The sequence below is a fragment of the Agelaius phoeniceus genome, chromosome 9, assembly GCF_051311805.1.
Source record: "Agelaius phoeniceus isolate bAgePho1 chromosome 9, bAgePho1.hap1, whole genome shotgun sequence".
NCBI lineage: Eukaryota > Metazoa > Chordata > Aves > Passeriformes > Icteridae > Agelaius > Agelaius phoeniceus.
The window spans coordinates 2,477,671-2,495,456 of NC_135273.1; the positions used below are offsets into that span (position 1 = coordinate 2,477,671).

The following is a 17,786-nucleotide window of genomic DNA, read 5'->3' on the forward strand; positions in this document are numbered from 1 at the left end:
GCCTCTCTCCAAAATGAGACTGGAAATAAACTGAAGCCTAAATCATTTTTGATTTGCATCAACACTGTAAACAAACTCCTTTGGTTCTTCCCACTGACTCCTGGATGAGCACAGATGTGTTCCCAAACCAGTCTGGGAATGCAAAAGGTTTAGATGAGATACTGGGAAGAAATCCTTCCCTGTGAGGGTGGGCAGGCCCTGGCACAGCTGTGGCTGCCCCTGGATCCCTGGAAGTGTCCCAGGCCAGGCTGCAGGAACCTGGGAGAGCTGACAGATGTCCCTGTGATGGGGTGGGACCAGGTGACCTTTAAAGGTCCTTCCCAACCCAAACCATTCAGTGATTCTGAAAGCAGACACACTCTGCCTACACATCACTGCCTGTAGGTACCACAGCACTGCCACTGATTAAATAACAACTTTAGCAGAATTAAATCTCCTTTGATTTTTTTTTCACCTTCCTCCCCTTGTCTGTCAGCACCATAAACACGCTGGAGCAGAGGTTGCACCTCCTCTAGCCTGAACAAAGCCTTTAGATGTTACTGAATATTAATATTAATAATGGATTCTGTAAATGTTCCAGAGCCTGAAAAATGAATCCTCAAATTAAATGTGATCCAGATTTAGTTCATGTACAACAGACAATAATCACATAATCCTTGTGCTCTTCCTAGCAAGGAAGTGGAGATGAACAGAAGAAAACCAGACTATGGAATCACACCAGAATGGTTTGGGTTAAAGATCATCCCCTTCCACCCCTGCCATGGCAGGGACAGCTCCCACTGTCCCAGGTGCTCCCAGCCCCAATGTGGCCTTGGGCACTGCCAGGGATCCAGGGGCAGCCCCAGCTGCTCTGGGAATTCCATCCCAGCCCCTGCCCACCCTCCCAGGGAACAATTCCCAATATCCCATCCAAATCTACCCCTTGTCAGCTTAAAGCCATTCCCTGTGTCCTGTCCCTCCATCCTTGTCCCCAGTCCCTCTGCAGCTCTCCTGGAGCCCCTTCAGGCCCTGCCAGGGGCTCCGAGCTCTCCCTGGAGCCTTCTCCTCCCAGCCCTCTCAGCAGAGCAGCTTCAATCAGAACACTTGTTTCTGGCTTAAATTACTGGAATTCCTTTAAAGTTTCTGTAAAAGTCAGTTTACAAGTTCTCCTGCTGACATGGTGTCACATTATCTTTAATGGAACACTTTCAGGAGTGCACTGAAAATCTATTGTACTGCAAATACACAGTAAAAAGGGAGAAAGGGGAAAAGATTTTTTCCATTTTTGCGAGTCTAACTTTGTCCTTCTCCAGCCAAGACCTCTGCCTAAGAGAAAAAGCACCCATGTTTTGTTTCTACTGCCTCTTAAAAACCCCACTGTGCTCCAGCATCTCTGTTAGGAATTCCTGGATGTCCAGTTGTTCCTTCAGAGGAACAATGAGAACTTGGATTATGGAACTCAGTTTCTGGAGTGGAGAGAGCCCTGAACTCCAGAGGCCCAGGAGCCCACAGAACCACTAAGCTTGGAAAAGACTTCTGAGATCATCAACCATCACCTTGTTAAACAATGAACCCTGTTCTCAGGTGACAAATCCATGCAGTTTTTTAACAATTCTAGGGATGGGGACTGCACCACTGCCTTGGGCTGTCACCATCAAATTTTCTGAAAAATCATTTCTGCTCCTGGGAAGCTGAGAAGCCTCAGAGAAAAGGGAGGGGAATATTATCTCATTTGCTTCTCCCTGTTTTGCTGCTTTGGAATGTGGTTTGGAGATTGTTTATCCAACATGTGAATTGTTTTTACTTAAGGACCAATCATGGTCAGGCTGTGTTGAGACTCTGGAGAGCCACGAGTTTTTAATTAGTATCTTGTTGAGCCTTCTGTCTGTATCCTTCCTCTATTTTTAGTATAGTTTTAGTATAGCATTCTTTGAAATAATGCAATATTATAAAATAATAAATAATAATATATATAATATACATAATATATTATATATAATAATACATATTATACATATAATATATTATCTATAATAATAAATATAATATATAATATATAATATATAATATATAATATATAATATATAATATATAATATATAATTATAAAATAATAAATCAGCCTTCTAAGAACATGGAGTCAGATCCATCATTTCCTTCCTGCCATGGGGGACCCCAGAAAATACCACACTGAGCAGACTGCTCCTCTGCTTGCCAACCCTTTCCATGAAGAAACTTTTCCTAATATCCAACCTGAACTTCCCCTGATGCAACTTGAGGCTATTTCCTGAACTACCTGGCTTTTCCTTTGTGCAGCTGCAGCACAACACCTCCAACATCACAGAAAGCCAACCTAAAACTGGAGATTTTCCCACCATTTTCAAAGAAACAGGGACTGTGTGTCTCACAACCCCCTGAAAAATTCAGCTGTTTGCTCCAGAGCCAATTTATTCAGGTGAGGACAGCGCGGCTGGGGCCCAGGATCCTGATAAATGAAATCTATATTCTTGAAGGTCAATAACTCCCAATCTGCTGCCTCACAGATTTCCTGCCTTGGAAGCTTTCCCAGCTTTGCCCAGGACATGGCAAGTCTTCTGGAGAAATGAGTTGTACAGGGAGCTCCTACACGGGATTTGTACGAGGAACAACTCATTAATGGGAGAAACAATTTATCTGGAGAGGGGACCAGGGAGAGAGGCTGCTGATACTGGAAGGAAAATGCTTCTTTTGTACTCAGGGGGTAAGAAGAATGTGCAGAGCCTAAATTTAGTTGTGTAGACATAAGCTGCAAATTTTTATGGGCAAGACTTTGCAGATGAGATCTGTTTTAGGGAAAACCTAGAGATTTAATTTATTTTTCAAGCTGGATTGCTTGTTGGCCAGAAAGAACTACAGCATCCAATTTAGTTTTTGAGGTTAATAGCAGCAAAGGAGGATCTCAGGGTATTTCTAAGCTCCTGCAGAGTTAATGGTCAGGAGCAGTGAGATTGTCTGGGATAAGAATATTATGGTGCCATGTTCAGACGTGTCAGGCACTTTCTAAGCTGGTTAAATTACAGGTAGTGTTAATTAACCAGCATGAAGGTTTAATATTTGAAATAAAATGCTAAAACTCAGCATTTCTCTATTGTTAGCACTGCATTCAAGATACAGCCAGGTTGGAAACTCTTTAAAGAAATAAATATCTTCATTTGGAACATGGTCAGACTCTGTATCCTCCCTCTCCCAAGACTCTCTGTCCTTCCCAGCTCTCAGAACAGCTCTGGGGCTGAGCTGGCCATGAGCCTCACACAGATTTTTGGCAGACAGGTGAATTTCACCACTCACTTGTTAAGATGGAAGAAAAAGCCATTTGATGTCATCCCACGAGCCAGAAAAAAAGGCCTTTTAAGCCAAAGCATGGCATTTGCTGTATAATTTCAGATATTTTCCCTTCTGTGGCTGCTGTAGAGCAGTAAAAGCTTTTTCTTGGAGGAGGAGGGGAGAGAGGAGGAGCAGAAATAAATGAGCAGTGTGCATTTATTTAGCTTTTTCTCCTCAGGACCAACAGTTTCAATTGATGGAGGAGCAGAGGAGAAGCTGTCCTGATTTATGGGCAGCAGCATCACCAGCAAACCTGAGCCTGTGGCTGGTCCCACATTTCAGCAGGCAGAAACAGGAATGCTGCTGCTTCCCTTGTGGTTCCACAAACAAACCTGGTTTAAAACAACACCTTATTTTTGCCAAGAAGCATTCCCTGGATTCAGGAGCTCAGCAGCATTGATTTCCATCAGCTCCTTCCCACAGGAAAAATGTCACACCTTCCCCATCCCTTTAGTCCCAACACTATTTCCCTTCTCACCTTGGGACATTCCAACCCAAGAATTTCCAGCGAAGTCCCTGCATTAAGGGCTTTGTTGGAAATCACAAAGCTTCAGGAAAACACAGAGAGCAAACACTTGAGAGCAGCTCAAAGGAGGGGTCAGACTGCTGGGATAAACCCGAGGATCAGGATTTGAAGGGCAAAAGCCAAAAGAGATGGAGAGGAGACTGGGAAGTGCAGTGCAGTGCAGAATGATCCAGGAGAGAAAAGGATCCCTGTATCAGGGAAACAACTTTCCTTTTGGAAAGAAGGAGCTTAGAAAAGGAATGAAGAGCATAACTAATTCAGAATCTAATCCATAAAGTAGAACAGCTGCAAAATGCAAAAGTGGTTTCTCAAAAATGCTCCTTCCCTAAAGGTGAAAGTTGTACTCCAGCTTTATAAAAGGTTGGTTCAAGGACCAAAAGTCAAATACAGGTGAAAACCCAAACATCCTAAGAATAACAGATTAAAAATAGAAATCAATATGAAGAACCCTAAATGGATCTTGAACTCCCAGTAGCAGGATACTCTGGTGAGGGCCAGCATTTTGTTCTCAGCCCACATGAGGTGCCACATTCCTGCCTTCAGGCAAGTCCACACTCTCTTTCCCTCACAAATTTCTCAGGCACTTCTGGGCCAGCAGTGAAATGTTCACTCCATTTCAGCCTGTGTGTGGAGGATTAAACCTAAATTCACCTGCCCATGAATGCCAATATTTAAGGGATAAGCCTCATGGTTGGCTTTCAATAGACAAGGAAACTGTGAATTCCCCTGGGAAGTTACTCTGCCAAGACAAAGGGATCCTGATTTTTGCGAGGCTGAACTACACCAGCTTTTAAAAAACAAAAAGCCAATGTTTTAAACCCAATTTTAGGAAATCCCTCTGCTCCATTTCCTCTACACAGTGTTTCTAACTCCCACATCTCCCTCCCTTCCCAAATCCACAGCTTCCCATCAGGCAAACGAGGGGAGCTGAAGGATTCTCTCAGCTCTTGTAACTGCCAGAAAAAGTCCTCCAAATTACATGCATCACTTTTTTATTTACTCCATGGCATCATGTGCCCATATATTTACCCTTAAGAGATGAGTTAAAAATGTACCATTGATTTCTTTTGACTTTTTTTAGTAATATCATTATCTGTAAGTGTTTCCTGAAGGTTGGGAGAGGCAGGCTGGGAGAGGCACAGGCTCACAACTGGAAAACAAAACTCCTGAGCTTCTGGAACAGCCTGGAAGTGTCTGCACAGCTGCCCAGTGCTGGTGACCTTCTGCTGACATCTCTTGTTAACTTAATGAGAAGGGAAATCAAACAAGTGGGATCTGGAGTGAGCTGCCAGGCAAGGACCCAGCTGGGTGATAATGGCACAAAAAAAGCAAAAATTGGTTTGGGCATGAGTTCAGTGTCCCAGAAATGCACAGCAGAGGCTGTTTCAGGTGTTTTACTGAGCATGGAGAGCTAAAGCAGCTGCCTGGCTACATTGGCAAAGTGCTCAAGGAATGCAAGAAGTTGATTTAACTTAATGTCAGAACGTCCCAAATGAGAGGATTACCTTCCATCCACACTGGAAACCTCCACTTGGAGCTTCCTGACATTTGCAAAATCACACAAGATGAATATTCTCAGTGTATATTGATTTTTTTATTTCCCTTTTCATGGAGTAATGTGAAAAATTATCACCAGCTTGAGTGACCAGAAAATGAGAGGAGGAATATCTGTAAGTAGGAAAGAGCAGTTTGGAAATAAATCATCTCCTCACAGACACAGAAATCACACAGGAGTCCTGGCACTTGAGTTCTGCACAGAACTGGTGCTCAGCAGAACAATTCCCAGTGCCTGGACACCAGAAAGGACCAACAGAAAGCCATAAAGACAAACAAAATAAAACCAACAAAATAAAATAAAACAAAATAAAGCCAACAAAAAACCCCGAGGCAACTCCTGGTTTTCCTTCCAGACAGGAATGTGAGATTAAAATACGTTTTAAAATCAGCTGTGACCCTCATTCAAATGAGATTCTTCTCACTCACCCAGGAAAAGCTTTTTGGGCAGCAGGAACTGTCCCCAGGTCACCTCCAGCAGCCCCAGCCCCTAACAGCCATTTGTGCAGCACTCCAGAATTATATTTTTCCAATTACTTTTGTCCCAGTCCAGAATTACAATTTTTACCCCAATCCAGAATTACAACTTTTAGCATCACTCATTAACAATTCTTAAATATTGCATTAAGATAAGCTATAAAATTTGACTTTCTAAGCAACATTTCTAACAAAATGAGAGAAATGAGAGTTCCTATCAGATTTATTCTAGGATTTTGATCCTGCTAAAAATTCACCTGGAAAGGATGGGCTGGCTGGATAATATTCCAATTCTACCAGAAAACACCACTTCTGTTTACTTTTAAACCCCAAGTTTACACTTCTGAAATGTTCTGAGAAAGAGAGATTCCTACTTCTATACTGGAATATTTTGTGCCTGAAATACCCAAACTCTGATCCATCCCTGCCTCCCACATTAACCCCCTTCCTCTCCAACACCAAGCAATGCCAAATGCAATTTCCTTCTGCATTAAAAGATGCAATTGCAATGAAATATCCTCATCCCAGGATATTTATGATATCAACCACAGACATCCAGGCCCTGAGGGAATTATTTTTGTGTACATGAGGAAAAACAAGGGGAGCTGAAGGATTCTCTCAGCTCTTGTAACTGCCAGAAAAAGTCCTCCAAATTACATGCATCACTTTTTTATTTACTCCATGGCACCATATGCCCATATATTTACCCTTAAGAGATGAGTTATAAATGTACCATTGATTTCTTTTGACTTTATATTTTTGTGATATCATTATCTGTAAGTGCTTCCTGAAGGTCACTGGATGCAAACTATGTTTACTATTAAATTTATAAGTTTGAGAGAAAAGCAATGAAATACATTTGCACTTTTTTTCTTCCCTTTTTACCTTGCCCTTGTCAAAGTAATGGATAATTTCTTGATAGAGCTGATCTTTCAGCTGTCCTTGAGTAGCAGCTTGGTATCCATCCCGCTGGGTAAGATGTGCTGCACATGCTTCTTCTGACCACTAAATCACACACAAAAAAAAGGCAAAAGTGAAAGCAAATCCAAAGCTATGAGCTCTGAAGTGAAATAAAGAGAGAGCTTTTATTTAAAGGAGTGGTACTGCAGTTAATGCACCAACAAAGGGTTTTTTCACAGCTGTGCCCTTTGCTTCCTTGGGCACAAGGAGCATTTATTTGGATGCTGTAATTGGAGGCTAATTACATCCATCAGCTGGAGGGAGCTCCTGGAGGTGGCCTCCTCTCCTCGGTGAGTTTGATGACAGTGACCTTGGCCTGCTGATGGGTACAACCTGCTGGGGACACAGTGAACACTTCACTTTGTGTGGGAGAAACCCTGGAGCCCAGATCCATCAACACAAAGGTGGTGCCTCAGGTTTCAGCTTTTCTGTTTTTCTATTTTTCCCATTCTGTGCTGCTTTAGTGGGTGGGTCTGGGCTCACATCAGGGGATGCTGAGCTCTGTGCACAGAGCAGGGAGACAAAACAATTCCTGCTCCAGCTGGGCACCAAGGACAAATGATCCAAATCTCAGCCCCAGAGCACAAACCCCGTGGGCTGGAGAGAGAAAAACAAGCAGGGTGGGACTGCAGGGGCTAAAGCTGGGATGGGACAATGAACTGCAAGATGCAAATGGAGCAGAACTGATCCCAGGGACAGAGCCCGTGCCCGGCTGTGCATTTTGGGGCCATTTTGGTTCATCCTGGGTGCAGCCCTGGCTGGGCTCTGGTGCTGCCCAAGGTGGATCCATGGAGGAGATGCTTTGAATGAATCCCTGCTTTATTCTGTAGCTCTGCCCAGCCTCTGCTCCAGGGCAGCCTGCACAGGGCATCACAGGGAAGGGCTGCAGGCAGGGAAAAGGGATGGTGCCAACTCACTGAGGATTGTGGAGGCAGGGAAAGCATCATTAACCTTATCCAGCCTGTCTGCAATTAGCAGCTCTGGCTCTTCCAGCAAGTGCCTGATGGATCAGGGGTAAGATGTCAATCACAGGAATCATGGAATGATTTGGGTTGGAGAGGAGCTAAAAGCTCATCCCATCCCATCCCTTCCTATCCCACCCCTGCCATGGCAGGGACACCTCCCACTGTCCCAGGTGCTCCCAGCCCCAATGTCCAACCTGGCCTTGGGCACTGCCAGGGATCCAGGGGCAGCCACAGCTGCTCTGAGCAACTCCCAGATTCATTTCCAGAATTACTGCTACTTTACCTCCTATATATTATTAATTTTCACCCAATCACTTCTTGATTTGGCAAAGATATTTGTGTTTGGGTCATGCAGACACCTCTGACAGCTCTGTTCTGAACTCTGTTTCTGAGCAACACAAACCTGCTGGAGCTTGCAATGTGATGGAATTTTTTTCAGCATGCTAAGAGCTGCTATCTTCTGTTAGTTTTGAACACCTCAATTTTGAGAAAAAGGGTTGAAAACACAACAAAAGTCTCTTTTCTTGAGTGTGCTTCGTCAGCTTGCAGTAATTTGGCCTCTCTCCCTCCACAGACAGAGCCTTCTTGCAGATTTAAAGGTGAAATTCTCACCCACTCTCAGTCTTGCCCTCGATGTGATCCCATTAAAATCACTGGGATGAAATATCTGCCCGTGATGAGTGTCATTGAAAATCCTGTCCTGAGGCTTGACAGAAAAACTCAATTGCTCACTTACCCCCAGTGCTGCTGCTCCTCAGGCAACACTGAACTCCTCCCTCCACTCAGGGCTGAGCTAGAGATTGATACACTTTGATAATAAAGGAATTCCAGCCTCTAATGAAATGATACTTACAAACAAACATCCACTCAGGGATGAAAACCTGTGACAAATTCATCCCTGGCATTTGCTATTGATTTGCATTAGAAGGAAAGAAAAATGGCTATTTCTTCCCATGAATTCAAAGGAGCACATTTAGTGAGGCACTCACCTGCTCCCTGAACACGTCCCCTAAGAAAAGCCACAACTGGCTAAACTCTAATTTGAGGTCACACAAAATAAATTGTCTAACAAGTCCAGGCCATGCCAGGTGAAGTCTGAGTGAGGTTTTATGGCCTGGTTTATTCCATCATTTATTCAGGAACACAGCCCCCATGGAAGGGAGTGAATCCCTCATCCTGTCTAAAAGGTTCATCCACGTGAAGTGGGCACAGTGCTTTTGCACTCCAGATGAATCTTTGAGAGGTTTCCTTGTGCAATAACCCTCTAATGATTTTAAAACACAGTAAATACATTTCAGAGTGTCTTAATTTAAATTGCACATGTACACTCTGCATCATATTTAGTCTTTTTATGGCTTGGATGCAGTTTACTCAGCTCTGAAGTACGAATAATTCTCAGTGCATCCATCAGAAGATCTCATTTAACACCTTCCCCTTTTCAACTTTTCAAAATAGATATTTGACACTCACACTTTGCTGGGGATTGCTGAAATTAAAGCCAGGATTGCCAAGAACAGTTGGCTGCTGAGGATGAGCTCCTTTTCCTGGATGGAGAGGGGCACCATGAGCACAGCAGGGTGCAATCACACAATGCCAGCCTGGGAAGGGGCCTTAAAGCCCATCTGGTTCCATCCCTTGCCAAGGGAAGGGAAACTTTCCCTGGACCAGGAGGCTGCAATACACTGGAATGAGCAGGACATCAAGGGGAAAATGAAATTCTCATTTATTCTGTCCCTGATTCTCTGGCCCTGGGGGGTCATGTCCTTGAGGGGGGTGGAAAGAGATCCAGCACTCCCTGAGGAGGAAAGATTTCACTGCAGGTTGTGAAATGTGAGGAAGACAAACAGGACTAAATCAAACTCTTCCAAAATCTCTAATTCTTATCACATTGAGATTTTTACTTCTCCCATTAACTGCTTTGCAAAATTAAAACATAAACCTAAGAATTCAGTGATGATTTATCTGTATTAAATGTGATTTCATGACACAAGTGTCTGCTGGCAAGAGCAGCACCTTCCTAAGTGACAACCAGGAGAGCAAAGTGGGTACCTGCTCCCGCATTTGTGACATTAGCACATAAAAAAGCTGCATGTCAGAGACAAAATATTCTTTCCAGAATGTTTTCAGGAGATTAATGCTTCTGAAGTACATCCTCACTCCATTTCTGGCTGGCAGTGGGTAGTGTTAAACCCTCAAATGCTCTATCTCAGGCACTTTCTGCAGGTAACGTTATTTGTGAATATTGCAGGCTACACCAAACATTCCTCCAAGAGGAGCAGTATTGTTGTGCCTCTTCAAATGTGCTATAAAGTGGGTAACACAGCATTAAAGTTATATGCACCTTTTAAAGGCATGACCTTGGAGAGAAGGCCATTTGAATCTCTGCAATTTTCTGAAATCAGTTACAGGCACCCAAGAGCACTCGAGCAGGGGCTCCAGCACTCCTTGCACAAAAGATCTGTGGAGAGCTCATTTACTAAAATATCTGCTTAGAGGCTTTCACACATTGTACAGTCTGGATATCTGCAATTTGGATCTTGTGGTGCTGACTTGACCACATTCCCTTCACTCCAGCTCCAGGTCCACCTCTGCCATGCAGTGAAGTGCTGCTTTCCCCTGGGGATGAATTCCATGTGCAAAAGAGAACCCAGAGCACTGCACTGGCTTCAAGTGCAGCTGTTCTGAGTGCCAAACACCCCCTGGCTGCTGCTGCTGGCATTTCCCAGACTTAGGATGAGTTCTGGGGTTTACCTTGAGGAGCTTTGCGTGCAGGAGTAAGGTGTAGGCAGCCTCTGTGTAGTTGTCACACTCCTTGTGCAGGTCACACAGCTTGTACAGGTACCTGCCAGCAACAGAAACAATGCCTCTTAAAAACAGTGGGTTCAAGGTGACACTCAATCATTTATTTTGAAGATTATAAGGGTTCAAGTCTATCTCCAACTGGTTAAAGTTCCCATTTCTGTGTGCAAACAACATTTAGGATCATCTGCATTTCCACTGTGCTGTTTTTAAGGGATATTCAGGGAATCAAGGGATCATTAAGGTTGGAAAAGTCCTCCAAGATCATTGAGTCCAATCTTTGGCTGAACACCACGAGAATGACTTGTGGTGAGTAATAAATCCAATCCAGATGTTGTGTAAGACAGAGCACTTTTACATTTCAGCTATGGGGACAGGAATAAGTTTCATTCTTTACCTTCAATATCATCACACCTCTGGCAGGGGATTCCCTTCATTTGTTTGATGATTTTTACACTGACAATTGAAAAAAACCCACAAAGCTATTAAAATTGTATTTTGAAAAAGCCAGTGAAAATCCTTTCAAGTTTGATATTCATTATAGGTTTGTTAAAAGAAATTGGAGAGAATTTGGCTGAGGGTTTGACAGTGAAAGACAATTTGTCTTTATAGAGATGCTGAACAGGACAGACCTAAATAATAACAAATCATTTCATGTGTTTGTCCACAATTATCAATTCTGCCATTTCCTATTCTTTTTGCAAACTTCTAAAAGACCAATTAAAACCATTTAAATAACAGGAAGAGAGCTGACAAGTGAAAACTCTTCCAAAAAGATAACAAGCACCTGAGAATGAATAATGAGTCACATTTAGATACCTAAAATAGCATTACAAACACAAACTTCATCATCTGAGCACAACAGTGTAAGCAACAGTCAGCCAAAGCACAAATGGGGGGCTGTGAACCCTGAGGTTTACACAAAGCACAATATTTCCATGTTTATTTGGTCTGAAAAGAGATTTTGAAAGCTTTAAGTTTAAAATAAGTATCAGTCAGGGATTATTTAACAGTTGTTTTTTATTCCAAGTCACATATTTTGTACCTCACCAGGAGGCAGCATCATTTCTTTGCTCAGCTTATTTGTTTTCTTCACCAGCAGAAGAATTCTGGCTCCTGAGTATTTCAGTGCTCATCATAATGGAACTGAAGGACTTGGAGGAAGGGGACAGAGATAATTTCCTGACTTTCACTTCCAGCACTCTGCTCTCAGTGCACATGAGCTTTTGAATCACTTCAGGTTCAGCCAAGGTGTGATTCTTCATTACTCCTCTCTTCCAGCCCCCAAGTGACTGCTTAATATGAACCTAATTTCCCCAATTACAGAGCCTGTGTCAGGCAGTTTGTCACCAGTCATGTTTACAAACCTTATGTACATCTCTTCCCTCTCGATCTCCTTGTAGAAATTCTGAAAAACAACATAATTTGGTTACAAAGTCTTTGATTTCACACTTTGGAATGTACACAGAATGCGCTCCCAATTAAAAATTCATAATTGTGTAATGTCAGCCTCCAAACTGCAAAATGAAATTTGCCTCCAGTGATGGAACACAAGTTATTTAACTCAGAAAATCAAATGCTGGGATGTTTCATGTTGCAATGTTTTAGGGCTTCTGTCTCATTGCAAAGGTTAAGAATTTGCAAGAACGATACTGCTAGAAATTTGCTGCTGGCATTTGCAAGTCACACATCATTAACCATTTTCAGCTGAACATTTTCTAACATACAACAAACCCAAAATTTTTAAGCAACAGTTGTTCTATGGATTGAAAACTCTGAACCTTAATCCAGCAATACATCATCTGCTCTTGGATTCTACCAGTTTCCTTGGAAATACAAAGTCAGATTAGTGTTATTTGTCTGGTTTCATATGTCACACATTAGCTTCACTCTCCTCTGAGTGCCTCCAGCCTTGAGATAAACTGGTTAACAGTGCAAATATTGTAAATGCAAAATATGATAACTGGGGAGACATTGAATGCATTTCTGAATCTAATTTCAAGTTTGCCTCCAAAATTTAAAATGTACCTAAGAAAACAAAATACCAAGAAAGTCCTTCTTCACTGAAATAAATATATTTCAATGCTAAATTAAAGAAGTTTGAGGAGGCACTAAAAGAGCACAGACCCAGTACTAAAAGAGGGATAAATCCAACACAAAAGTGATCCCTTAAAAGAGAACTGGAATGGATGACAGAATCCACATTTCAGAGAAGAATGATGGGTTATTCCAGGGGTATTTCAGTTGATATAACTGCTTATTAGTTTTGGGTTCCAAACAGAAAACTGCCAAGGCCAGCACTGCCCCATGTCCCCAGGTGCCACCTCCACATGGATTTTAAATCCCTCCAGGATGGGGACTCCACCTGGGCAGCTGTGCCAGGCCTGGACAAACCTTTCCATGAGGAAAATGTTCCCAAATATCCACCCTGAGGCTGCCCAGGCCCAGCCTGAGGCCGTTCCCTCTGCTCCTGTCCCTGTGCCCTGGAGCAGAGCCCGACCCCCCCGGCTGTGCCCTCCTGGCAGGAGCTGTGCAGAGCCACAAGGGCCCCTGAGCCTCCTTTGCTCCAGGCTCAGCCCCTGCCCAGCTCCCTCAGCCCCTCCTGGGGCTCCAGCCCTTTCCCAGCAGCACTGGCTTAAGTGCAGATCAAACCCTCCCAGTTAAACCTGGGTCAGTGCAGACAAATTTAATCCCAGGAAAAGCTCGGGATCAATCAAGTCCCAATTAGGAACTCTGTGAAACCTCACGTGGGAATTGTGCAGAGTTTCAGCTGTGGGTTGGATTTTTGCAAAGGCATGAATTTCATTTCAGGTACCTGGAGAATGATGAAAAGGCTGAGTGGGCCCTGGAGGGAAAACGGGAGTGTAAAATCAAGCTCAGGTTTGAAATCACGGCGACCGAAAGCGACGGAAAATTCCGCCCTGCGCCGCTTCCCGGGATTCCAGCAGCTCCACAGGGCTGGGCTTGGAGTCTCTCACAGTGACTGCACCTGACAGCAGCAAATCACCCACAAAATCTATCATCTGCAAATGCCTCCAAATTCAGCTGCCCAAAACCAGCAGCAGGAGATGCTGTTGGGAGACACCTGGAGAGAACAAACCCCCAAGGGCTCCTCAGCTTCCCCACGGGGATGGCGAGAATTCCTGGGAGGAGACTCTGAGTGCTCCAGAAGGGAAGGAGAAACAACTTCACCTTCCCAAGGGCATTTTCCCAGTTTGACACAGTGTGTGGTGACTGTGATGTGCTGTTTCCCATCCTGCTTGGAGTCCTGGCAGGATTTTCCAGCAGGGCTCTGCTCAGGAGGACGCCGTGACCTTTCTGCAGGCAGCCCAACAGCACTTGCTGCATCACCAGCCTGAGACAACTCTCCAAGTCCCTCCTCTTCACCCATTTCCCAAACATTTTGATGCTTTCTGATGTGCAGAGAGGAAAAACAAACTAAAAATAAACGCCCAATTTTGGATTTGATGCCTCCATCTCCTCTCCTGCTCCAGTGGGCACCGTTTTGTTTGTGGCTGATGAGATGGGGTGGGGTAAATGCTGCACTGCACGAGGCCAGGACTGCATTAGATGCAAAAGCTGCAAACTATTTACTCTGCTCTTTCCTGAACAAAATCCATCAGCCAGATCACATAAATGATAAACACTGGCTGTGCCTCATATATTTAAGCCAAATCAAAGCTTTGATGATGATATGGGGAGGAAAGCTTGGAATTCTCAGTGGCAAACAGTGGAAACATCAAATTTAGTTCATGTTATTTTGGGGTCTCTGAAAGTTATTTTTCATGGGTGCTGACTTTTGGGTTGTAAAATCTCATTTTCTAAATCTGCACCAAAGACCATGATGTGTGTGAGTACAACTGGAACAATTATTGCTTCCAATTCCAGCCCAAATTATTGCTTCCAATTCCAGTCCCCAAAGGACCAAGATTTGTGTATGGGGTGGACACTCCAAAATTTCAGGACCTAAGAGGTGGAAATTTCCCATCAGTGAGGAAAACAAGCCAAGCTTTTCCTGCTGTGAATCAAATAGCACCTCCAATTCCTATTTATTCAAAATAATTTAAATTAAGGGGCTGAGCAGAGAGCAGAATATAAATGGGACTGCAAATCCATGGGAATTTTGGGAGTAAATGGCAGAGAACTCCGACATTCTGTATGTCAAGTGGTTTTCAGCACAGAGTTGTTTATACACCAATTGTAAATGTCAATGAACAGGCCCTGTAACATTTCTCCTTAAATCTTTCTGTGGAAACAATTAAAGAAGGGATAATCCATGTTTCCACAGATTTGCCTTCACCAAAATAGGAAAAAAAAAAAGAAACAACCTAAAGCATTCCAAATTTCCCCAAGAATCCCAACAGACACTCTGCTTCACATAAGCCCTTTGTTAAAGATGCAGGATTCTGAGGGTAATGGGGGTTTGGGTGATTTTGTGGTGATTTTGTAGTGGTTTTATGGTGGTTTTGTGGTAATTTTTGTGTGATTTTATGATCATTTTGTGGGGATTTTTGGTGGTTTTGTGGTAGTTTTGTGGTAGTTTCAAGGTTATTTTGTGGTGGTTATGTGGTGATTTTTTTGGGTGATTTGGGGTGATTTTGTAGTGATCTTGTGATTTTGCAGTGGTTTTGTGGTGATTTTGTGGTGGTTTCATAGCAAATTTGTGGCAATTTTGTGGTGATTTTGCAGTGATTCATGGTGGTTTTGTGGTGATTTGTGGTAATTTTGTGGTGATTTGTGGTGGTTCTGCTGCTCACCAGCACGTTGACGGTGCAGCTCATGCGGTTCTCCTTGTTCTCGTCGTGCATGATGGTCCTGTAGTCCAGCAGCCTCTCCATCAGCCTCACCACCAGCTTCACAAAGGTCTCCCCACTCTTGGCCAGGTATTTGTGCTTCCTGCAGTGTTCCAAGAGACTGAAAAACCAATTAAGTTCGCCTTGTTAATCACACGCAGAGAAAAACCTTGACTCAGGTGCAGTTTTAAATATTGCGCATCGTTAACAGATTTTAATTATTTCTGGGCTACAAAGTTCATTGTAGTCTAATTGCTCTCTCTCCTGACTTCCCCGTGACATAAATTTTGCTGCTGATCAACACTTACATTTTGTCAAATAACACTTTGTACTGCTCATCTCCACGGCCTCCTTCCACTTCGTGGTCCAGTTTGGTGATGATCTCGTTTTCGAACTGTAATTAAACAAAGCAAGCGTAAATAATCAGCTGGCAAATATTTCACTTTATTACTGTAGCCTCAATGCCTCACAGATTGGTTGGGTGCCTCGGTGAGACGTTTAGCCACTGGTTTAAAGCCTGATTGACTTTTAGAGTTTGCAGTCTCTGGTTTTTTAGACTCTCCACGACGATCTCCTGCCCTACAAGGACTTCTTTGGTTAAAGGAATCATTGGTCGTGCTGTTAAATGAAGTGTAAACATTTGCATTATGGAAAACTAAAGAAGGAGATTAATGACAGGAATTGAGGGCAGGGAGAAAGGAGACACAGAATGTCCCCAGCAGCAGAACTAAACACAAAAAATGCTGGAAGCTTTCAGAGAAGAAAGGCAACACCTGAGGCTGGGTGACCCTGCTGGGTGCACCCCCAGCATCCCTGACACCCCTTTTTAGCACACAGACACTGACTGCAGGACACAACCTGATCAAGCTGTTAATAAACCCTGCAGAAGGAAAGGGAGTAGTTTCAAACAACTCGAGAATCATTTTATTTGGGCAACATTAAAAGGATGCAAACGAAAGTGGCCCACAGAATATGTTTTAAATGCAAACTGAGTAATTCCCTGGATTTTTTATGATTACAGAGGGTTTTAGCTCTTGCTGCTGGGAATGGATGTGAACTGTTAGTGGAGGAAGGCTCACTGCAGGCCTGCTGCTCTGCCATGAATCAGTGAAGTCACCTAATTCCTAATTCTTCATTAAGCAAGCACAGACAGGCACAGGATTAAAGACAGAGATCTCAGCAGGAGAGGCTGGGCAAGCTGGGAGACCCTGGCAGGGGAATGGGAGCCCAGTGCTCCCAGTGGGAGTTGGGTGACAGAACACTTGTCACCAGGCTTTTTCACTGTCACTTCCTTAAGCCACCCCCAAGGATGCTGAGGAGAAGCAAAGGGCCCCAAGAACAAGAACAAAGAGTACCAACATTTTGTAAATGTCAAGAGATGTATTTTGCATCTGCAGGTGATATTAACAGCACATAATGTACCCGTGGAGAAGGAATAGATTGTCTGGATGATTAAAATATTCTGGGTTGGAAGGGACCCACAGGGATCATCCAGTGCAGCTCCTGGCCCTGCACTGGCACCCCAAAAACCCCACTGAGAGCATTGTCCAAAGGCTCCCGGAGCTCTGGCAGCCTTGGGGCCGTGCCCATTCCCTGGGGAGCCTGGGCAGTGCCAGCACCCTCTGGGGATGAACCTTTCCCTGAGATCCAACCAAAACCTCCTCCTGACACAGCTCCAGCTGCTCCCTCAGGGCTTGCCCCTGGTCACAGAGAATATAAAGAATCCATTATTAAAATAAGGACAGGAAGATGAGAAAAGGCAGGATAATGCAATCCACCCCCTCCCAGAACCTAACACGCTCCCACAGTACCAGAGAGTTGAGTAAAACACTGAAACAACACAATGATGAAACAGAGAAGTCACAAAAATCCTGTTCCCTAATGAGCCCAGAATAAAATTGACTTTCTAACCCAATGTGAAAAATGACACTTGCTGCCAGCCCCAGCCCTGCAGATGATGTATTTTTTAGGAAGAGATTACTCAGATAGAGAAGGGCAATTACATTTGTCATGCAGGATCTCCAGGATCTTCCCACTATCAGTTTTACTTAAACCTCTTTAAATCCATGCTTTGTTGGGCTATTTCCCCTAACAGCCTCTTGGGCTGAACAGAGCCAGCCTTGTGGCATTTTGGGGGTCTTTAGGATTATTGACAATATCTTTGCTCTTCAGTCACTCCTAATATTTCTCATGGAGTCGCTGTGATGCCGATCATCTGAGCCAAATGAATAAATGTTATTTAACATCAGTTACAATTCCTTCTCTGGTCTTTCCAAGGAGGAAGGTTTTAGCAATACCAGCTGAGGTTTATGGAGCTTTGGAGGTTTATCAGTCCCCATGATGGGAGCAGGAATGTGACCCTGGAGCTGCA

At 43.7% G+C, this 17,786-nt stretch overlaps 1 protein-coding gene across 2 annotated transcripts in view; it reads right to left on the reverse strand.

Moving 5' to 3' along the window:
• Positions 1 to 17,786, reverse strand: part of DOCK1 (dedicator of cytokinesis 1) — a 277,666-nt gene that overhangs the window by 47,115 nt on the left and 212,765 nt on the right. For both annotated transcript variants that reach the window (XM_077182775.1, XM_054637087.2), the window contains exons 34-38: positions 15,724 to 15,809; positions 15,380 to 15,536; positions 11,990 to 12,030; positions 10,575 to 10,665; positions 6,784 to 6,903 (exon numbers count right to left, since the gene is read on the reverse strand). In XM_077182775.1, the coding sequence (XP_077038890.1) occupies positions 6,784 to 6,903; positions 10,575 to 10,665; positions 11,990 to 12,030; positions 15,380 to 15,536; positions 15,724 to 15,809 (495 nt within the window). The remainder of the gene's footprint in view (positions 1 to 6,783; positions 6,904 to 10,574; positions 10,666 to 11,989; positions 12,031 to 15,379; positions 15,537 to 15,723; positions 15,810 to 17,786) is intronic.